The sequence below is a fragment of the Macaca fascicularis genome, chromosome 10 (assembly GCF_037993035.2).
Source record: "Macaca fascicularis isolate 582-1 chromosome 10, T2T-MFA8v1.1".
Taxonomy (NCBI): Eukaryota; Metazoa; Chordata; class Mammalia; order Primates; family Cercopithecidae; genus Macaca; species Macaca fascicularis.
In genome coordinates, this window is record NC_088384.1 from 12188845 (window position 1) to 12212153 (window position 23309).

Genomic DNA, 23309 nt, shown 5'->3' on the forward strand with positions numbered 1-23309 from the left:
AACTGCAGCCTTGACCTCCTGGGCTCAAGTGATCTTTCCCCTCAACCTTCCAGGTAGCTAGGCTATAGGCGTGTGCCACCACACCTGGCTAACTTTTTTAAATTTTTAAAAATTATTTGGTAGAGACAGGGTACCACTATGTTGCCCAGGCTGGTCTCGAACTCCTGGACTCAATTAATCCTCCTGCCTCGGCCTCCCAAAGTACTGGGATTACTTTGGGAGTCCAAGTCAGCATTTTTTAAACTGTGGGTTTCCAGCCTTCCCGTTGTGAGATGCTGACTCAGCAGGGCTGGCTAGGGTCTGGCATACAGGTACTTTATGCAGGCAGCCCAGGTGACATTGAGCGGGCCTTCCAGAGACAGGGCTCAGGACGGTGGCAGGAGGGCCTTGAAGGGGAAGCCTGGAGGCCAAGAGACTAAGTGATGGCTGTCTCAGGGCTCCAAGCCTCAGGGAGCAGGCCCTGCTGGGAGCCCACGGGAGAGAAGGAGCAGGTCTGGGTGACCCAGGGAGCCTGCTCTCTGAGGGTCCTACAGGCTGGAAACAATCCCAGCCCTGCCACTTCCCGGCTGTGGGCCCCTGACTCTGGGTACCCTCAAAGTGCCAAACAGGGATGATAACAGTGCTTGCCTCTCAGCAAGGTATGAGACATCTCTGGGAGAATGCATAGAAAGTGGTTGGTTGGCCCTGTGCCCAGCACATAGTAAGTGCTTGATAAAGGGCAGCAAATTGTGATAACCCAGAGGCCAAGGTGGGGAGGACAACCGTGGGAGACATCCACCACCAGGCCTGCCAGCCAGAGTCCCAGAATCCACTCGGGCCGGCCTCCCTCACTTAGAACCCTGTCTCTGGGCTGTTCCTTCTGGGAAGTTCCTGGCCTGCCCAGAGAGGGCAGCCAGAGGGCAGGCTCTGAAGAGATCCTGGTACGTGCACAGGTCTGTCTCCCTGGCCTGGCCCTTACCCACCCCTCCCAAGGGATTCCCACTTCGGTAAGAACCAAAGTTTCGAGCCAAATAAGCTTCATAAAACAATAGGGTAATTAGTGAATGTGAATGATTTCCATTGTTTCAATTTTACTTTTACAGAAAAGATGAAAATAAGTGAGCCAAAAGGGGGAATTCCACTTCAGGCAGCCCAAGGAGAAATAACGTGAAGACTCGGTTAACTTCCTGACTTACGGGCAAAGCCATGGGTCCCCTTGTCAGCTCCATGCTGTGAGAGGGGGTTCCCAGCCTGCTTCCAGCCCGTGGGCAGCTCCGCCCCTTCCCAAAGCCTCAGTGTCCCCTTCCTGGTGGTGGGGGCAATAGTGCCTCCCAAGCAGGTCCCTGTACCCTCCCTCTGTAGTGTGAGGCTGCTCTCTGGAGGGTCAGTCCCTTCCATCAGGGATGCAGAAGGAGAAATGAGCAGGACAGCAAGGCTGCTCACCTGGGCTGAGAATCATTCATTCATTCATTCATCCATCCATTCATCCATCCACCTGCACATTTAACTGAGGGCCTCCTCAGTATCTGTGTTGCTGGAAGTCTATCAGGAACACGTAACAAACACACCAAAGACATGGGCATGGTGCTCCGGGAGCTGACAGCAAGAACACCAGGAAGCGTGTGGACTTCCCTGAGCCAGAGACCCTGCAGCTAAGATGTAAAGAGTGGGTCAGTGTAGGCCGGGCGTGGTGGCTCAGGCTTGCAATCCCAGCAGTTTGGGAGGCCAAGGCAGGCAGATCACAAGGTCAGGAGATCGAGATCATCCTGGCCCACATGGTGAAACCCCATCTCTACTAAAAATACAAAAATTAGCTGGGCATGGTGGCGCGTGCCTGTAATCCCAGCTACTCGGAAGGCTGAGGGAGGAGAATCGCTTGAATCAGGGAGTCAGAGGTTGCAGTGAGCCGAGATCACGCCACTGCACTCCAGCCTAGTCACAGAGCAAGACTTTGCTCAAAAAAAAAAAAAAAAAAGAGTGGGTCACTGCAAACAAGAGACTGCACCCCAATTTCCCCATCTGTAGAGGGGATTATCCCAGAACCTCTGTCACTGGCTGCCATAGGAACACAATACGTGCTGGCTATTGATATTTTTTTTTTTTTTTTTTTCTTTTTTTGAGACGGAGTCTCGCTTTGTGGTCCAGGCTGGAGTGCAGTGGCCGAATCTCAGCTCACTGCAAGCTCCGCCTCCCGGGTTTACGCCATTCTCCTGCCTCAGCCTCCCGAGTAGCTGGGACTACAGGCGCCCGCTACCTCGCCCGGCTAGTTTTTTGTATTTTTTAGTAGAGACGGGGTTTCACCGTGTTAGCCAGGATGGTCTCGATCTCCTGACCTCGTGATCCGCCCGTCTTGGCCTCCCAAAGTGCTGGGATTACAGGCTTGAGCCACCGCGCCCGGCCTGGCTATTGATATTTTTATAGGCAGGAATGTGTACATGGGAGGAGCTGTAGCGTCAGGGGGAAGAGTGGAAGGGGAGAAGGGTCTGTTTGACTTGGGTTGTGGGGCTGGTGTCACAGAGGAAGGGGGTCATGAGGAAGCTTTTGATGGACGACAGAGTTACAGGGGACAGTGAATGGAACAGGAATTCAAGTCGAGGGAACAGCACAGCAAGGGAATGGAACATGAGGTTTAGGACCTGCTTGGGCCACATCTTGGAGCTCTCATTGGCTTAAGCTCGGGGCCCATTTTGTGCAGAACCCCAAGGCCAGGCCAAGGTGGAGAGGAGCCCCTGGAAGGAGGGGCTAAAGCAAGTGTGCATCAGGGTCAGGGGTGCAGAGGGTCTCAGGATGGGGAGGACACCAGGAGCTTTCTGTTCCCTCAGGTCTCACCCCAGGGCTGGTGTAGGCTGGCCCCTCACCTCCAGCCTCCAGGCCTCCCATGCCTCCCCCTGCAAGTCCTTCTCACCTACAGTATCACCCGCAGCTCCCAAATCTAGCTGACCAACACTCTCTGCATCCTTTCCTCCTCATTCAACCATCATTTATTAAGCACCCACTGAAAGCCTGGGGACAAAAACTAGCACGTACCAGCTCCCATTATGACACTCCTGTTAGGCCATGGGTGGCTTAAAGTCAGCCAGATGGGGAGGATTTACACCATGGCGATCGGCCAACTCATCAGGGGTTTGTTTCCCAGAGAGCCAGTTGCCAGCCTACTATTGCCCCCGGTTGGAGCAATGGATCCGGAAAGGCAGGCCCCTGGGCAGGGGGACTCAGTGAGAAAAGGAAGACATCAGGGACGTAAACAACACATCTTGGAGGGCAGGCAGTTTAGTCTCTGAGGAGGCAGGGGTGAATCGGGAGACTCATTCTCGAAGGGAGCAGTAAATGGCCACTGGAAAGTATGCCAAGCTGTTCAAATAGTAACAGTGCATCTCACCCCCATTTTATTTTATTTTTTTGAGATAGAGTCTCACTCTGTCGCCCAAGCTGAAGTGCAGTGGCGCAATCTCAACTCACTGCAGCCTCTGCCTCCAGGTTCAAGCGATTATCTTGCCTCAGCCTCCCAAGTAGCTGGGATTACAGGTGCCCGCCAGCACGCCCAGTTAATTTTTGTATTTTTAGTAGAGACGGGGTTTCACCATGTTGGCGAGGCTGGTCTTGAACTCCTGACCTCAGGTGATCCATCCACCTCAGCCTCCCAAAGTGTTGGGATTACAGGCATGAGCCACGCCACCTGGCCTCACCACCATTTTAGACACAAGAAAACTGAGGCACGGAGATGCAGAGTCACCAGCCCACAGTCACACAGTGAGATAGGGAGGGCCGGGATTTGAACCGGGCCACTAGATCTGGAATCCCTACTTTCAGTGACTCTTTCCTTGCCCTCAAGCAACCAGCATAGGGCTAGGCGGAGCATCTTGCCCAGGGGTATCTGCTCCCCAACGGATTCTAATTTCCTCAGGGCAAGGCCTATGTCCTCTCTGTCCAGCACAGTAAATTATTACCCTACCTGAGGACATCGTGTTCCAAGACCTGGTCCCCCTGACATGAAGGGCTTGGGGGTGGCTGAGATGAGGGGCTGCATCACTGCACTCTGGGGAGCAAAGAGGCTCTGGCTCTTGGGGAGCACAGCAGGATATGCCAAATGCCTTGGCTGGGCGGGTGGGTGCCCACAAGGCAAAGAGGGCCTGTCTTTGCAGACCACCCTGCCTCTGGCCACTCCTCACCGCTTATCTAGTCTCTTCCCAGAATTGTATGAGGACCACACAGTTCCCCCACCCTCAGCTCTCTGCTGTTCACGTCCAGCCCAGGCCTCTCGTGATTCTCATGGCCGCTGCCCAGTGAAGCTGGCCTGGCCCGCCAGCTGGCATTGGCAGCCTCGTTTTCCAGGTAATAATAGCGCAGCCAGTAATCTCTTGAGTGCTGCTCAGGTGCCAGGCACCCTGTGTGCATCCTCTCATTGAATCCTCTCTGCAACTCATTCCACAATCAAATCCTCCCCCATTTGATCACACCTGGAATCTGAGCACTTTGGGAGACAGAGACAGGAGGATCACTTGAGCCCAGGAGTTCAAGACTAGCCTGGCCAACATAGCAAGACCTCATCTCTATTAAGAAATGTTTTAGGCCGGGCGCGGTGGCTCAAGCCTGTAATCCCAGCACTTTGGGAGGCCGAGACGGGCGGATCATGAGGTCAGGAGATCGAGACCATCCTGGCTAACACGGTGAAACCCCGTCTCTACTAAAAAAAATACAAAAAAACTAGCCGGGCACAGTGGTGGGTGCCTGTAGTCCCAGCTACTCAGGAGGCTGAGGCAGGAGAATGGCGTAAACCTGGGAGGTGTAGCTTGCAGTGAGCTGAGATCCGGCCACTGCACTCCAGCCTGGGTGACAGAGCGAGACTCCGTCTCAAAAAAAAAAAAAAAAAAAAAAAAAAGAAATGTTTTAAAAATTAGCTGGGTGTGTTGGCTCACGCCTGTAGTTCTAGCTACCCAGGAGGTTGAGGCAGAAGGATCCCTTGAGCCCAGGAGGTCGAGGCTACTGTGGGCTATGATCACACCACTGCACTCCAGCTTGGATGACAGAGTGAGATCCTGTCTCAAAACAAAAACAAAAACAAAACTTCCCCATTTCACAGATGTGGAAACTGAGGCTCAGAAAGTTGACTTCCTGAGGTGGTCCAGTTACTACAGAAAAAGAAATCATCAGGGTTGGGTGAGGTGGCTCACGCCTGTAATCCCAGCACTTTAGGAGGTCGAGATAGGTGGATCACCTGAGGTCAGGAGTTCGAGATCAGCCTGGCCAACCTGGTGAAACCCCATCTCTACTAAAAATACAAAAATTAGCTGGGTGTGGTGTCGGGCACCTGTAGTCCCAGCTACTCAGGAGGCTGAGATAGGAGAATCGCTTGAACCCAGGAGGTGGAGGTTGCAGTGAGCCGAGATGGCGCCACTGCACCCCAGCCTGGGCAACAGAGTGAGACTCCACCTAAAAAAAAAAAAAAAAAGAAAGAAAGAAAAGAAAAAAGAATCACCAGTGCGCCTCAAGCAGCCGTGACCACACCAAGGGCACCAGGCAGACCCTTAGAAGGGGTCTGAGTAGCGGCATCCCCCCTGCTGTCCTCAGGACCAAGTACCAGCTCCCTGCTGTGCCCTCCCACCTCACTTCCACCTGGACGCCCTGCCCAGCCTCTCCCCCGTCTTCACCTGACTTCTTCCAGGGGGCACCCACAGTGCCTGACTGTCCCCACTGCCACCTCTCAACACACGCCAGGCACTCATACCTCTGAGCCTTTGCTCATGCCATTCCCTCGGCCCACAACGCCCTTCCCACCTTTCTCTACCCAGAGAACTCTGGCAGCTTCCTGTCATCTTCTCTTCCAGCAAGCTCTCTCTTCCTCTTGGGCTGGCACCCCTCTTTCAAACTTTCCTAGGACCCAGAGCGGCTCCTCTTAGCACTCCTTAGACTGAAAATCCCCTCCGAGCTGCAGCTCCTAGGGGTGGAGACTCTCCCCTCCATCCTTCTGCTGGGCTCCATGTCTGGATCCCAGTGACACGCTTCCCAAGTGACATGCCAGTGCTCACAACTCCCCCATCAAGGCGAATCTGGACTGGTATGTCCCAGGAATGAAGTGGAGGACCAGGGAGGAATCCCACCGGGGTAGTGTGTCTGTCCACACCCCATCAGGAGCCTTCAGGGGCGTCTTCCGGGGCTGGGGGTCATCCGACCTCAGACCACTAGGTCTGGCTGTGCGGCATCCCTTCCTGCTGCACCCCAGCTCGGGCACCCCCCCATACACACACCCAGGCGCACTCCCCTCCCCACCCCCGGTTCCAGAACTCACTATTTGCAGATATTTATAGCGCCCTCCCTCAGCCAGGTTCCCTCCCCCGCCCTGGGCAGAGCAGTGCAAGGTAGCCGGGGGCCCCCACCCCGGTAAAAGGCCGGGGGCCCTCTCCACACTTGCCTCTGCCTGGTCCCCAGGGGTAGCTACGGCCGCAGCCCCCGCACCCGCCCAGCACCCCGACTGCGCCTGGGCCTCGGCCGCCGCCGCCGCAGTCCCGGGTCGGGGGTGGGGAAGGCTGGCGCGGAGGCCTCCCGCCCCAGCCCCGCGCCGCGCCGGAGGTTGGGGGGCGCCGCGCCGGAGGCTGGGGGACGCCGCGCACAAAGCAGGGCTCGAGCCCCGCGCCTCGGGGACGTCCCCCGCCCGGCCGTGGGAGGGGGTCGGGCGCCGAGGCTCTGCCCTCCGGGGAAGAGCGAGCTCTGAGGAGCGGCGGGGAGGGGGAGGGGGCCCGCGCCGAGCGGCTTCCCCAGCATCCCGCCCCCACCGCGGCCCCCGAGCCCCCAGCCCCAGCGCGCCCGCGCCCGCCCCCTAAGGTCACGCTCGGGGAGGGGGCCGCGGAGCCGGGCGGGGGGCGCTAAGCGCGGCGCGGGAGGGCGGGCAGCGCGGGGATAGAGGGGCCGCGGCGCCCCCCAGGACGCCGGGGTCAACTCACCCATCGCCCGCTGGGTCTCAGCAGCGGCGGCAGCAGCGGCGGCGGCGGCTCCGCGGCCCCCGGGGTCCCCGGCGGGGAGATGCTGGCGTCCGCCGCAGCCTCTCGCCCCATCCCGGGCTCCGGCGGCGGCGGCTGCGGCGGGCGCCCGGCATCGCGGGCGGCGCGGCCCCGGCCCGGCCCCGATCCCCGCCCCCCACCCCCACTTCCACCCCGTCCCGCGGGCCCGGCGCGGCCGCTCGGCTGCACCCCCGGGCGGCGGCGGGGGCCCGGCGAGCCGACGGGCGCGGGGGAGGGACCGCGGCGGGCGCGCGGGGGGCGCGGAGGCGAGACCGAGCGCGGCGCGCAGGGGTGCCCGCTCCCGCCGGCTCAAGCGGCTCCGGCCCCCACCCCGCCCCCACCGCAACCCCCTCCCCTCCCCCGCCAGCCGGGCTCCGCCGCCGCTCCGGGCGGGGGGCGCCTCGCACCGCAGACTCCGGCCGCCGCCGCCCCGCGCCGCCCGCGCGTGCTGGATCGAGTGTGTGCGTGTGCGAGCGAGTGTGTGTGAGTGCGAGTGTGCGCGCGCCCCTCCTGTGACCGTGCGTGCGCCGGCCCACGGCCCGGGGCGGCCTGCGCAGAGGCGTGTGCGGGGGACGCGGGTAGTTCGGGGTGCGGGCCTGGTGTGCGTGCGGGGCAGCGAGTCCCGTTCTGTGTATGCGTGGACGGGTGCGTTCCGCAGCGTGCCCGGGTCGGTGTGACTCCGTGTGCTCGGGTTTGTGCCTGTGTGCATGGACGTGCAGACCCGTGTTGCGGTGTGTGCGTGGGTTCGGCTGTGCCGGTGTGAACCTGGGCAGGGATTTCGGGCAGGCATCTGTGACCGTGTGCAGAGGCCTGGGCTTGTGATGTGTGCACGGTGCTGGGCCTGTTACGGTGTCTACATAGTCTGTGTGTCTGCTTGGGGTGTGGTGACCGCTGTACATCGGCCTGTGTCCTTCCGACCCCCTCAATCGCTCACATGCCCGAAGCCGCCCGAGCACTGGCGGGATAACTGGGGAGGGCCTCCGCTCCCCCGCCCCCCTCACCCGGCCAGCCCAGGCCCGGCCGGCCCTGCCCACTCTCTTGAGCCTACTCTCCTGCCACTTGCCCACCAGCGGTTCTCCGAGGGCCCACCGTGTCGTGCCTTGGCTCCTCGTGGCCTTGCTTGGGTCATCCCTCTCAGGGCTCGAAGGCGTCCCCACGTGTTTCCCGCCTTTCAAGTGGTTCCGCTCTGGGGCCAGCAGAGCAGCCACTTCCGCCTGCGGTGCGAGGCCCGAGGCATTGTGGGTACGCAGCAGACTTCTCTGCGCCGCCCTCGTCGAAGGTGCAGGGAGGCGCCGTCTATGCTAGATCCCAGTGAATGTGCCCCAGAGTGGTCCCAGAGGCCTTTGCTAAGCCATCCGGGCCGCCTAGGGCTGGTCTTCCTGCTCCAGGTGCCTCCGTGTACGGCTTCATCCATCCTTGCTGAGGAAGCAGAGTGATCCTACTCCAACATTCATCTAAGCAAGTCATTCTCCTGCCTGCACCCTCAATGGCTCCCACTTGCCCTCAGCTTAAGTTCAGTGCCTGGGCGGGGCACAAGGAGCCCCTGGTGACCTAGTCTGGCCCCCTTCTTCAACATCACCCTCACTGCTCTCTTCTTCCTGGAGGCTGCCTCTAACCAAGGGTGGGCAAACCATTTGCTGTAAGAGCCTGATTGTAAATATTTTAGGCTTTGCCAGCCATACGGTCTCTGTCCCAACTACTCAACTCTGCCATAGTAGCATAAAATCAACCATAGACAATATGTAAAAGAATGAACATGGCTGTGTTCCAATAAAACTTTATTTATGGACACAAAAATTTGAATTTCATATCATTTTCACGTGTCCAGAAACATTTTTTGATGTTTTCCCAACCATTTGAAAGTGTAAGATCCATTCCTAGTTCCCATCACTTTAAGCACATTCCATTATAACATCTCCATGGGCTGGGCACGGTGGCTCATGCCTGTAATCCTAGCACTTTGGGAGGCCGAGGCTGGCAGATCATGAGGTCAGGAGTTCAAGACCAGCCTGACAACATGATGAAACTCCATCTCTACTAAAAATACAAAAATGGCCGGGCGCAGTGGCTCAAGCCTGTAATCCCAGCACTTTGGGAGGCCGAGACGGGCGGATCACGAGGTCAGGAGATCAAGACCATCCTGGCTAACACGGTGAAACCCCGTCTCTACTAAAAAATACAAAAAACTAGCCAGGTGAGGTGGCGGGTGCCTGTAGTCCCACCTACTCCGGAGGCTGAGGCAGGAGAATGGCGTAAACTTGGGCGGCGGAGCTTGCAGTGAGCTGAGATGCGGCCACTGCACTCCACTCCAGCCTGGGTAGCAGAGCGAGACTCCGTCTCAAAAAAAAAAAAAAAAAAAAATACAAAAATTAGCCGGGTGTGGTGGTGCACGCCTGTAATCCCACCTACTCGGGAGGCTGAGGCAAGAGGATCGCTTGAACCCAGGAGGTAGAGGTTGCAGTTAGCCGAGATCATGCCACTGCACTCCAGCCTGGCCAACAGAGCGAGACTCTGTCTCAAAAAAAATAAAAAATAAAAATAATCTCCATGACATCTGCCTAAGGTAGTTGTCACTCCCCCAAAATCCAGTCTATTCTGCCTTGCAAAAATGTCCTCCTCTTCTCCTCAGCCTGGCTGTTCAACTCTCTGCCCTTTCTTCTCCAGTTCCCAAAGAACCCTCGATTTCTGCTCAAATGTGTCCCCCTCTCCCAATTCCCCATGCCACAGCTCTCCCTGCCTGGGACTCGTGCCCCTCTGGAAGGGACCACCTCATAGACACTATCCTTCCCCAGAACTTTCTCTCCCTCCCTTAGCCTTCGGCAGCAACTCTGGGCATCCCTCAGCCCATGAAAGAAGTGCTATTCCAAGTCTGGATTCTCCATTGGACTTGTTCTGTGGACACTGGCCCCCAAGCACCAATGCAGGCACAAAATACCACATTCCTCCATTTCCATTGCTCCTGGCAAAGGGGAGGAGGACCTGCCCAAGCCCCAGGCCCTGCCCTTGAGGTCGAGTGAGAAGTAAGGACATGCCCCACTCCCCAGGGAAGCTACCCTGCCCAGAGCTGGCCAGGGTCAGGGGACTCCCTCGCTCTTCATCTTCCCCCAACTTGGGTCTTTGTTCTCCTGACCTTTCCAGATTCCCAAGCTTCTTGGGAGGCCTAAGTGGAGTCAGCCTTGTTGGGTTCATACCAAAGTCCACCTCCATGTCCTCAATGCGGCTCTCAGTATGTTGGGCACTGTGTGGCAAGTACATCCTCCCCACGCCCAGCCCGTCAGAGATAAGTGACTTGCTCGGTCACACGCACAGCCACAGCCGGGCACACCAGGCCCCACCCTCCACCCTCCCAGCTCAGGCCCTGTGGCACCAGAAGCCTCCCTCTGAGAGAGCAGGCCAGAAGGGGAAACATCCCCCAATTCCTTCCTCCCACATGGCCCCTGTCACTCTTTTCCCCTCCCACATTCACAGAGGCCTGGCACACAGTAGGCCCGGAGGTGCTCAGCAGATGGAGAAGCTGAATCCCAGCGTGCCTAAGACCTGGGTTCTATGCCAGCTCGCCAAGTGTTCCAGTCATTTCAATCCCTAAGCCTCAATTTCTTCATCTGCAGAATGGGACGAATCCCTGCCCTGACATCGCATTGACATCAGTGGAATCTGGGTCTCTCCATCCTCTCCCAGCCGCCTCCAAGCCCCACGTCGATGTGGGCGAGGCTGGGGCTCCAAGCTCCATGGTGATATGGGGAAGGGTGGTTGGTGGCCCTCCTGCCCCACCGCTCCTCTGGGTTTGAGCTGCCTGACAAGGAGGCTATGGGAGCTGGAGGTGGGAAAAGCGCAGATACAAGATTAGCCAATCTCAGGCGGTGTCTCCTTACAGCCCTGCTGTCCCCTTTCACCCAGGCCTATTTGGCTCTGGGAACAATTGCTAGTTCTGTTACCCTTTCAGCAACTGCTGCCTGGCCTGTGGGAGCCGCATTCCACCCTGGCTGGGACATCTCACTCCTGGCCCTGGGTCTCCAGGTGAGGCGGCTCCTCACCCACGCCATGAAAACCAAGCCCTAGGCCAGGCGCAGTGGCTCACGCCTGTAATCCCAGCACTTTCAGAGGCCAAGGTAGGCGGATCACTTGAGGCCAGGAGTTTGAGACCAACCTGGCCAACATAGTGAAACCTCATCTCTACTAAAATACAAAAATTAGCTGTGCGTGGTGGCGCATGCATGTAGTCCCAGCTACTGGGAAGGCTAAGGCACAAGAATCCCTTGAACTCGGGAGGTGGAGGTTGCAGTGAGCTGGGATCGCACCACTGCACTCCAGCCTGAGCAACACAGTGAGATTTTATCAAAAAAGAAAAAGAAAGAAAAGAAAGAAAAAAAGAGAGAACCAAGCCATCAAGCCCCTGCCAAGGCTCCAGGTGGTCAGGGAGAACGGCAGTGCAGTGGGCAGAGTGAGCTGGCTCTGGTCCGGGCCCTCCGAGCTGCGCCAGGGCTCCACACTCAAAGCCTAGGCCCAATGGTCTGCAGAGTAGGCATAAAGGCGGCCAACTGACAGCATGTGGGGAGGGTGAGGAAGGTGGGATGTGTGACAAGGTGGCGCTGGGCAGCACTGAAGGTATTTGATAAATGGTCTTTTGAGAAATTAAAATGAAATCCCAAGCCCCCCACAGCCCCCCTTTGGCCAAAGGGACCCCAGAGAAACCTTGAAAGCTGAGTTCTTCGCTACAACATAATGGGAGGTCAGACACTCCTCGATACAGCCCCCCACCCGTGAACCCCTTCCTTAGAGAAGAAAGCCTGCTGATGGTTAGGACTAGACAGAGACCAGCCCTTTTGAAAGACTTCGCTGATACCAACCAGCTGTCCGATGCTATCCCTCTTTTGCAGTTTTGACACAATAACCGACCATCATCCCTTCCTGATAAGAAACCATCGACCACGGAGACGGTCCACAGAGTCTACAGTGGATGCCCAGTGAAGTTGTTTGTCAGACATAAATGACTTGCTCAGTCACACACAGCCAGCCCTGGGCACAACCAGGAACACCAGGCCCCACCTTCCACCCTCTACCCTCCCAGCTCAGGCCCTGTGGCACCAGGAGCCTCCCTCCAAGACAGCTGGCCAGAAGGGGACACGGTCCCCAATTCCTTCCTCCCACATAGCCCCTGTCACTCTTTTCCCCCCCCGCATTCACAGAGGCCTGGCACACAGTAGGGTCCTGTGCTTCACCTTTTGACATCAGAGGGCTGAAACACACCCTGCGATCACACTAACGCCACCATTTTTTTGCACATGTGACTCATGAAGGGCCATGAAGCTCAATTGCACAGGTCCCTGTTTCTCCTTTCATGAATATTCATGACTCCTCCTATAGCTTATTAAATATGTCTATTCAGCCGCCCTGATCAGTATAAATTCCTGTTCCCTTTGCGCCTCCCCTGAGGCATGTGTTCCTGGCTTCTGGCTGGAAGCTATGCTTCCCAGCCTGTCAGAGTGGCTGCCCTGCAGCCTGCAACCCTTCATGAGAAATAAAGCTATCCTTTCCTAATGTGTGAACCTCCTTGTTCTTGTGTTAATGACTTCCTTCCCCATCACTTGCCAGGTGAAGTCAGACCTGTCCCCTTTCTACCCTCCCCCACATGCACTCCATTCATTCTTTAATTCATTCATTACTGAGCTTGTCCCATCCACAGGCAGTCCTCTGAAATGCTTGCAATTTCTCTGCCCTTTTTTTTTTTTTTTGAGACAGAGTCTCACTCTGTTACCAGGCTGGGGTGCAATGTCGCGATCTTGGCTTACTGCAACCTCCGCCTCCCGGGTTCAAGCGATTCTTCTGACTCAGCCTCCCAAGTAGGTGGGACGACAGGTGTGCACCACAACGCCCAGCTAATTTTTTGTATTTTTAGTAGAGACAGAGTTTCACCAACTTGGCCAGGATGGTCTTGATCTCTTGACTTCATGATCTGCCAGCCTCAGCCTCACAAAGTGCTGGGATTACAGGCGTGAGCCAATTTTCCCCACCAGTTCTCTGGCTTTTTAAAATCTCTGTACCTGGCATATCTGTGTTCTGCCCAAAAAGCCTTTCTGGAAAAACTCCTACTCATCCTTAAAGACCCAGCCTGGCCGGGCGCAGTGGCTCAAGCCTGTAATCCCAGCACTTTGGGAGGCCGAGACGGGCGGATCATGAGGTCAGGAGATCAAGACCATCCTGGCTAACACGGTGAAACCCCGTCTCTACTAAAAAATACAAAAAACTAGCCGGGTGAGGTGGCGGGCGCCTGTAGTCCCAGCTACTCGGGAGGCTGAGGCAGGAGAATGGCGTAAACTTGGGCGGCGGAGCTTGCAGTGAGCTGAGATCCGGCCACTGCACTCCAGCCTGGGCGACAGAGCGAGACTCCGTCTCAAAAAAAAAAAAAAAAAAAAGACCCAGCCCAGGGTCTCCTCCCCTTGAAGGCCCCTGAAGGGGGCCTTCTTGCCTCCATTTGGAGAATTCTCACCTCAAGGCCTTTGCTGCTACTGGGCTCTGCCTGGAGTGCCCTTCCCAGCCCAGCCCAAAGAGCTCAGCTCAAATGCCACGTCTCCAGAGTCTCCTCTCACTCCCCTTCTTGGGACCTGAGCACTTCTTGTCTGCTGTCCTGGGTTCCTCACCTGGCCTTGCTGTGAGCTCTTGGGCAACTAGAATGAGAGAAGTTTCCCCTGGCCCCTGGCTGATGCTGAGAACAGAGGGCCCTAAGGCAGGGGCCCCTGCTGGTCCAGGTAGGGTGTTGGGGCCAAGTCTTGCTGGTCAAGCCCTCTAGGCTTGTGTGGCCTTGAACAAGTCTCTTCCTCTCTACAAGCCTTACTTTCTACACTTGCCAAGTAGGGGTAATGGATTAGATAGGGATCCATTACCTGGGGGAGTCGAGGGATCCAGTAATCTCCTAAAATTCCCAGTAGCATGGTGTGTGTGACTGTGAGCATGTATGAGTATGTGCATGCATGTGAACACGGGTGTGTGTACACCTGTGGAAGTGTGTGCATGCGTGTGAACACGCGTGCATGTACACGTGTGGAAGTGCATACGTGCATGTGAATACAGGTGCATGTACACATGTGGAAGTGTGTGTGCATGTGTGTGAACACAGGTGCGTGTATACAAGTGCAGAAGTGTGTGCATGCATGTGTACATGGGTGTGTGCCCCTGCCCATCTGTGTGTGTGTATGAGTGCACGTGCACATTCGTGTTTTCAGGGGAGCGTCCATGGCTATTATCAGATTCTCAAAGGGAGCGGGCCCTGGGTGGGAAACCTGGCCTGTCCCGCAGGAGAGACGGCTGTGGGCACCAGGAGCACCTCTTCCACCTCCCCCTTCCACTGCCCTTGCCTGACCTGCGTTCTTGCAGCCGCCTCCCCACCGGTGGGCAAAGTCAGCTCACCTCCTTGCTCTGTGCAGATTCTGTGGTGGCTGCCGCCTCCACTCAGAGGGAGGCCAGAGACCTGTCGGTCAGGTACCTCCCTGGCCTCCTCCCCTCTACTCTCGTCCACTGGCACACTGGCTTCGTTGGTGCTTGCGGTGCCCTCTGCCTGAATGCTCCAGCCTCAGGTACCCACAGCTCCTCCTCCTTCCAGACTGGGCTCTGATCTGGGCCTTTGGGACCACCACAACTCAGGGCAGCCCCCCGTCCCTTTGCTTGCCCTTCTTTCTTCCATAGCACGTTTCCCTTTCCAGCATACTAGGTAACTGACCCATTGATTAAATTTCTTGTGTATTTTGCCTGTCTCCTCACTGTGTCCTGCTGCTGTCTCCCCAGCATCTGGCCCAGCCTGGCACACGGTAGGTGCCCAGCCGGTACTGCTGCAGGGACGGAAACTGCAGACCTCTGCGTGTGCATTTTGGAGGTTGCCCCATCTGTGTCTACCACTGGCGGGGGGGCATGAGGGCTGGTGAGAGCCCAGGAAGAGAAGTGACAGCCTTCCAGGCGAGGGAACATTAGCACTGAAGTGCCCCATGAGGGCCAGGGCTGCCTCGGGGTGTGGATGGGTGTGGCCCACGGTGTGCACCGCTTTTCGTACCATAAACCTCACGCTTAGCTCTCTAGGCCTGTGTGGCCTTGAATGAGTCCCTTCCTCTCTTCAAGCCTTACTTTCTACACTTGCCAAGTAGGAGCAATGGATTAGACAGGGATCCATTACTTGAGGGAGTCAAGGGGTCCAAGAAAACTCGGGAAGCTGCTCTACCTCTAGCCTCCACTGGGACGGCAGCCCCCAGGTGAGGAAACTGAGGCACAGCAACAAGAAGTGAACCACACTCAACGGCTGAGTGCCAGAGCCAGGACTCAGATCCAGGTCTGGGACTCCAGAGCCAGTGCTCCAGCCACGAGGGGCCAGGCCCCTCCCCACTCCCTGCCCAGTGGGTCCTGTCTCCCACAGTGGCTAACCCCACAGAGAGAGAGGAACCCCATCTCCACTAAAAATACAAAAATTAGGTGGGCATGGTGGTGGGCGCCTGTAATCCCAGCTACTTGGGAGGCTGAGGCAGGCGAATCGCTTGAACCCGGGAGGTGGAGGTAGCAGTGAGCCCAGATCGCATCATTACACTCCGGTCTGCTCAACAGAGTGAGACTTCATCTCAAAAAAAACAAAAAAGATGGAATGGCATCCAGACTGAGGTGGGGGAACACGAGGGCGGCAGGGAGGGTGCAGAAGGGAGTGCCTGGTGCACTTGAGGGAGGGGCTAGGCATAGCCAGAAAGTGTTGGGGGTGACTGTGAAGAAGGATTTCAAGCCAAGGACGCCTCTAAGCTGCATGAATGCCACAGATGCTGAGGGTCAGAGTGAGTGACCTGGTGAAGCTGAGCAGATGAACCCACTGTACCCTGTGGCCGGCCCAGGAGGGTGGCCTGGCAGAGTGAGGTTTGGAGGCTGGAGACCTCAGGGGAACACACTGAGCCACACCAGTGTCACCAGCTGGCTTCTCCTTGCTCGGGGCCCTTGAGGGAAGCAGACATGTCCACACCTGTGTGCACAGGCCTGGCACATGGAGACCCAGGCCCTCCGTGCACACAGAGCAAGTCCTCATGTGCCTGTGTGTGTACCCACTGGAAGGCTCCCCACCCTAGTGTCACATACATGCATGCACTCTCACACAGACACGCCCCACATGCATACATAGGGTGCATCCCTGAACCCACAAGCCCTGCCAGGCACTCCCCACAAACTCACAGGACAACATTCCACAGGGTCACCGAAGGGAGGGCAGGGCTGGGAACCACGAGGCCCAGAAAGGGGTGGTATCGGGCCACACAGAGCCCCTCTCCTGACTCCAGCACACCCTCCTCCTCCCATCCACACCCAGCACTTACCTTGGTGAAGAGGCCTTGAAACTTGGAGGTGGAGGTATGGGCCCAGCCACACTGACTCTTGGCCTGTCCATCCTACAGCAACTTCAGGTCCCCGGGCCTGTCAGGGAATTTCAACCTCTGTCCTCACGGCCACTGGGCCGAGTCATCACTCGGCAGCCACACAGTCACAGGAAGGTGGGCAGGGGCTGGGCCTGGGAGGCGACCTTGGGAACACCCAGTCTATTTTTGATTGTCGGAACCCAAAAAACCACAGGCCCCAGGTGGCCGGCTAGAGGCTAACAGTTCCTCTGGTCCTTTTGATGGCCTGAAACTTAAATAAACCAGGGTGCTGCTGGAAGCCCTGTTCAGAGGTCCAGGCTGTCCAGCTGGACCTGGGCCAGTGGGTAGAACTGGAAGAAGACAGAAATTCACTCAGGAAATCTGGGATCGGCCACAGGGTCTCCACCTGGGGGCCTGAGCTGGCGGCAGGAGGCTTAGCCACTGATCTTTAGCTCAAGCATGCTCTGAGGCTGGGGAACTGGCCAAATGTGGTTCCACTGGGCCTCACACCTGTGACCTGGGCGGGGAGAGGGGCTTCAAGGTCATCTCCTGTGGCCCCGGTCCCAGGCCATTGCTTACACACGTCCTGTGACGTGGCGTTCACTCTCTCACTCACTCTACTGTGTGACCGCTTGGGCTGTTAGATACCCTAGAACCCACTGCTTGGAACTGGGCAGAGCAAGCCAGTTTCTTCATTGGCACGGCGGTCTTCCAGGCATTTGGCAAGAGTCCCTCCACTACTTCTCCCAGGTGTTTTGTTTTTTTTTTTTGAGATGGAGTCTCACTCTGTCACCCAGGTTGGAGTGCAGTGGCTTGATCTCGGCTCACTGCAATCTCCACCTCCTGGGTTCAAGCAATTCTCCTGCCTCAGCCTCCCACGTAGCTGGGACTACAGGCATGTGCCTCCACGCTCGGCTAAATTTTTTTTTTTTGTATTTTTAGTAGAGATGGGGTTTCATCATATTGGTCAGGCTGGTCTTGAACTCCTGACCTCGTGATCTGCCAGCCTCGGCCTCCCAAAGTGCTGGGATTACAGGTGTGAGCCACCGCGCCTGGCCTCCTCCCAGGTTCTTTAGCGCCTCCTCCTATGACATGGTTTCCAGACCTTTCCATCCATATTACTCTCCATTTGCCCTCGCCCGACATGCCCTGACTTGCATAGATGCACACAGAGGGCCTCTCACCTGCCTTGGCCGCCCTGCACTCTGTTAACATGGCCTGCATCTGCGGCGAGAACTCCGGCCACCACACACACTTCCTGCCAGCTGCTTTGTGAAGTACAATGAACTGCACCTAGAAAGCTCAGGGGCTCAAACAAATCCGGGTTTAAAACAACCTCAGTCACACTGTGATATAGAAAAGGGAAGGAATAGGAGGCGGAGCACAGGCACTGGGGGAGCAGGTGCAGTTCAGGCTCCGGAAAGAGGACGGGGATGATAACTACAGAGGCAAACCCACATCACTAACCACGGGCTGGAAGCACCCTGCGTTGTCACGCCAGCCAGTGATGTTGGGCCCAGCAGCTAACAAGACAGACTTGGGCTACCTGGACCCAACTCCGAGATTCACTGACTCACTGTGTGACCTCAGGCAAGTTGTTTGCCCTCTCTGTGCCTTCATTTCCTCATGTGTAAAGTGAGGAGTGTAATAACAGACCCCGACTCACAGGGCCGTTGGGAGGCTTGGATGAGTTGCTAGATGCAAAGTGCTTAGAACGGGGCCTGGCACAGAGCAATCATGTCTACCCTTCTTTTCTCCCCATTTTTCAGATAAGGAAACTGAGGCACGAAGCAGTGAAGTTAACTTTCCCGAGATCAGGCAGCTAATGAGTGGCAGCACCTGTGCTGGGAGACCACTGAAAGGTTGGAGTGGCCTCTAGGGGTTGGAGGAGGGGAAGGATCCACCCTGGTTTCCACCCCGCGCCCTCCCTGCTACCCCCTGTGAACATCGTTGTCTGGGGATATTTGCTGAGAATCTGTGAGGCCCAGGAGGGGCCAGGGAGCAGCTGCTGTGTGGCACCCTCCGCCTTCCGCCTTCCGCCTTCCGGAAACCCCAGGCAGGGCCAAGTGTTATCACCTGCAGGAGGAGCAGGCCCGGCTCATTCCTGGGAAAACACCCTCAGGGGTGGGGACAGAGCCGGGGCCTCTGGAGGAAAAGGCCTTTGGTTCCCCTGGGGCCTGTCCAGAGCCAGCTTATCCTCCTCTAGTCGCCCCCAGCTGGGCCTCAAGCCTCCTGGGCCTCTTCCGCATGCATGGGGATCACCATACACTCCGCTGCCCTGCCCCACCAGAGGCTGCCAGCAGATAAGGGCGGCTCTGAGGCTCGGGGTCCTTCGGTGGGAGGTGTCTGCCAAGAGGACTGCAGGGTCCCCTCCCTCCCCGGCCCTGGCAGCATGTCCACCATTTTCCCCTCCCTGCAATCTGGGCGGGCCTGGGACTTGCTTTGGCCACTAGGATGAGGTGGAAGGGACCAGGAAATGTCCAGGCTAGGCCTCAAGTGGCCTTGCAACCTCCTTTTCCTCCAGCTTGGAGGTCAGTAGCTATGGAGGGAAATCCGAGGGGAGAGTGGCCCTGGACTACACAGGGAGGAGAGGGGCCGCCTGCCCCGGCTGTTCCAGCCACCCCTGCCGGGCACCGGACCTGGGAGGGAGGCCAGAGGGGACGCCCAGCCAATACTGCAGAGACAGTGACATGGCAGGTGGACCAGGTACCAGGCCTGCTCCCACTGGAGGTCGGGGTGAGTTACATTGCCTCTCCTGGATTTGGTTCCCCCCAAAGAGGGACAGTAAAAGCACCAGCATGGTCTGGAGTGACGGTGCAGGGTGAGCGGGCCTTGTGAGTGGCGCTCAGGCTGGCCCAGGGGCTGTGTCAGATAAACACGAGCCGTTTTCACTACTATTAGAGGCTTGGAGACACGGCTGAATCCAGGCAGACCCTCCCCGGCTGGTCAGGGAACGGGGCAGTGAGATTCTAACAAGGGCTGCTACTGTGGGGACACTTACCGTGGCCACGTCTGACCATGAACCACATCACTTTTGAGCCTTTCACCATCTCATGAGGGGCATGACGTAGCCCCCACTGACTGCAGCGGGCAGGAGAGGGACCGTTTCTAAATCAGGTGGGGATGACAGTCACTCCTTCGTCACTGGGCCAGCCCTCCAGCTCCTAGGAGGACTCAGGGCCCTGCTGATTCCTGCAGTGTTCTTGCCACCAAGCCCATCCTACAGGTGGACAGGCTGAGGCTCAGAACTGGAAAGTGACTCACCCAAGATCATACTGTGGTACCATGCAATGTGATGGCCACGTGGAGCTGGCGGCCTGGTCCGGGCTGGCCAGGCTAGGACCAGACTCACAACTCACCGCAGGCATGACAAGGCTAGAGGGGCTGGAGCTGTGGCCCTGAAGGCACAGAGAAAGCGCCCCATGGATCCCTTCCCAGAGTCCTCCTGTTTTCCCCCTAGCGCGCATTGCTACTGGCTGTCAGAGGACGCACTTAGGTTTCCTTGTTTATTGTCTGTCTCTCCACTGGGCAGGGCCTTTCTTTGGTTCCCAATCAGAGCTGAGCACACAGTAAGTGCTCGATGCATATTCTCTGGAGTAAAGAGTGGATGTCGCTGGTCTGAGATGGATCAGATGGGGCCAGACTGGCAGTGGGGAGAGCTGGCAGAGGCACTGGGAAACAGGCGAGGTAACGGTGGCTGGGGTGGAGACGGCAGGCTGGAAAGAGGAGATGAGACCTACAGGACCAGGTGTTGTCTGGGATGTGGCGTGGGGAGGGAGTTGTGGGGCTGACTCCCAGGGGTCTGATGGGGAAGGCTGCCCCTAGACTGCCCAACCCTGACAGCTGGGCTCAGAGGCTGGGTTCCAGGCATGACATCACTGGGCAAAGGCCCTCAACATCCTTCAGGCCGGGACTGGTGCCTCACCCTGGGATACGTCCATCCCCACCCCATCTCCTATTCCTCAAACTCTTTTTTTTTTTTGAGACGGAGTCTCGCTCTGTTGCAGTGGAGTGCAGTGGCCGGATCTCAGCTCACTGCAAGCTCTGCCTCCCGGGTTCACGCCATTCTCCTGCCTCAGCCTCCCGAGTAGCTGGGACTACAGGCGCCCGCCACCTCGCCCGGCTAGTTTTTTGTATTTTTTAGTAGAGACGGGATTTCACCATGTTAGCCAGGATGGTCTCGATCTCCTGACCTCGTGATCCGCCCATCTCAGCCTCCCAAAGTGCTGGGATTACAGGCTTGAGCCACCGCGCCCGGCTATTCCTCAAACTCTTGCTCCCACTTCTGGGCCCAGGATGCTTGGGCCTCATCCTGGAAGACTTCCCTGATTTTCCTGCTGCTTCCGCACCCTGCCCCCCAGTGATTTCTCCTTCTGCTAGCTCTTCATTCATTCATTCACTCACTTCATGACTCGCTCACGAAACAATTTTGAGACTGGCCCTGTGTCCCCATGGGGACACAGAGATGACCCTGCTTCAAGGGAGACAGATTCAGAAGCCAAACCATAGCATGGCTCAAATCCCAACGCTCTTTGAAAGAAAAAAATTCTCATGGATTCTGGGGTTGTTGCCAGTCATTTTTATTACAGTGTTTCTTAAGTATGCGCAGACACTGAGCTAGGTGTAAAGCACTTGTGCTTATGTTTGCCTCCAACATTTAAAACAAAGCAATGCCGGGAACGGTGGCTCATGCCTGTGATCCCAGCACTTTGGGAGGCCAAGGCGGGAGGATAACTTGAGGCCAGGAGTTCCAGACCAGCCTGGCTAACATGGTGAAACCTTTGTCTCTACTAAAAAGTACAAAAATTAGCCTGGTTTGGTGGCGGGCGCCTGTCATCGCAGGTACTCAGGAGGCTGGGGCCTAAGAATTGCTTAAACCTAGGAGACGGAGGTTGCGGTAAGCCTTAATCGTGCCACTGCACTCCTTCCACGGCAACAGAGTGAGACTCTGTTTCAAAAACAAAACACAACCAAAGCAGATTTGCAAAATGAATATAAAAAACATAGAGCCAATAAAAAATCAAATTAATAACAGGACGAAACCTTGCTGGCTCTCACCACAGACAGGGCAGTCAGCAGTCGAGGTGCCCAATGAGGGGCTGATTTTCTGGGGCCAGGTGTCTTTGACCATTGTGGAGGCCAAGCAAGGCCTTGTTCCTCCCTGCACACTCCTCTGTTCACGCCTACCCAGCCTGGGAGGCCTGGCTGAGGCAGTGCCTGGACGGCACCTGGCCAAAGTCTCCCCACATCCTTTCTCATTAGCTCCAGTGACTATAAAGTCTCAACGCCCCGGTCAGCACAAATCCACACTCACTGAGTAGCCAAACTTTAAAAAAGAAAAATGTGGGCCGGGCGCGGTGGCTCAAGCCTGTAATCCCAGCACTTTGGGAGGCCAAGACGGGCGGATCACGAGGTCAGGAGATCGAGACCATCCTAGCTAACACGGTGAAACCCCGTCTCTACTAAAAAATACAAAAAAAACTAGCTGGGCGAGGTGGTGGGCGCCTGTAGTCCCAGCTACTCGGGAGGCTGAGGCAGGAGAATGGTGGGAACCTGGGGAGGCGGAACTTGCAGTGAGCTGAGATCCGGCCACTGCACTCCAGCCCGGGCGACAGAGCGAGACTCCGTCTCAAAAAAAAAAAAAAAAAAAAAAAAAGAAAAATGTGGTAAAATCTACATACACAAAATTTACCACTTTAACCACTTTTCAGTGCACAGTGCGGTGGCATTAGGTACATTCACATTGGTGTGGTACCATCACCAAAGTCCATCTCCAGAATGCTTTCTTTTTTTTAGGACAGAGTCTTGCTCTGTCGCCCAGGGTGGAGTGCAATGGCATGATCTTGGCTCACTGCAACCTCTGCCTCGGGTGTTCAAGTGATTCTCGTGCCTCAGCCACCTAAGTAGCTCAGATTACAGGTGTAAGCCACAATGCCCAGCTAATTTTTTTTTTTTTCTTTTTGAGATGGAGTCTTGCTCTATCACCCAGGCTGGAGTGCAGTGGTGCAATCTCGGCTCACTGCAACCTCCGCCTCCCGGGTTCACGCCATTCTCCTGCCTCAGCCTCCTGAGTAGCTGGGACTACAAGCGCCCACCACCACGCCCGACTTTTTTTTTGTATTTTTAGTAGAGATGGGGTTTCACCGTGTTAACCAGGATGGTCTCGATCTCCTGATCTCGTGATCTGCCTGCCTCGGCCTCCCAAAGTGCTGAGATTACAGGCTTGAGCCACCGAGCCCGGCTTTTTTTTTTTGAGAGGGAGTCTCGCTCTGTTGCCCAGGCTGGAGTGCAGTGGCACGATCTGAGCTCACTGCAAGCTCCACCTCCTGGGTTCACGCCATTCTCCTGCCCCAGCCTCCCCAGTAGTTGGGACTACAGGCGCCCGCCACCACACCCGGCTAATTTTTTGTATTTTTAGTAGAGACGGGGTTTCACTGTGTTAGCCAGGATGGTCTCAATCTCCTGACCTCGTGATCCACCCACCTCAGCCTCTCAAAGTGCTGGGATTACAGGTGTGAGCCACTGCACCCGGCCCTGGCTAATTTTTGTATTTTTAGTAGAGGCACGGTTTTGCCATGTTGGCCAGGCTGGTCTGGAACTCCTGACCTCAGGTGATCCACTCACCTTAGCCTCCCAAAGCACTGGGATTACAGGTGTGAGCCATCAAGCCCGGCCCAGCACAATTTTCATCTTGCAAAACTGAAACTCTGTACCCATTAAATATTAACTCCCCATTCCCCTGCCCCCGGCCCCTGGCAATCCCATTCTACTTTCTGTCTCTGAATTTGACTACCCTAAGTGCCTCATCTGAGTGAAACCATATAGTATTTGTCCTTTTGTGACTGCCTCATTTCACTTAGCATAATGTGCTTAAGATTCAGCCACATCGTAGCATGTGTCAGAATTTCCTTTTTTTTTTTTTTTAAGGCTGAATAATATTTCATTGTATGGATAGAATGCATTTTGT

At 56.5% G+C, this 23309-nt stretch overlaps 1 protein-coding gene across 2 annotated transcripts in view; it reads right to left on the bottom strand.

Annotated features, from left to right (window-relative positions):
* MGAT3 (beta-1,4-mannosyl-glycoprotein 4-beta-N-acetylglucosaminyltransferase) overlaps positions 1-16447 on the bottom strand; it is a 45606-nt gene extending 29159 nt beyond the window's left edge. Inside the window, exon 1 of one of the 2 annotated variants that reach the window (XM_005567225.4) lies at positions 16304-16447. In XM_005567225.4, coding sequence (XP_005567282.1) covers positions 16304-16374 — 71 coding nt within the window. In that variant the 5' untranslated portion in view covers positions 16375-16447. Of the gene's footprint in view, positions 1-6917; positions 7215-16303 lie in introns of those variants that run through there. The other variant, XM_045363595.3, reaches the window with a different exon arrangement.
* Positions 16448-23309: the final 6862 nt, after the last annotated feature.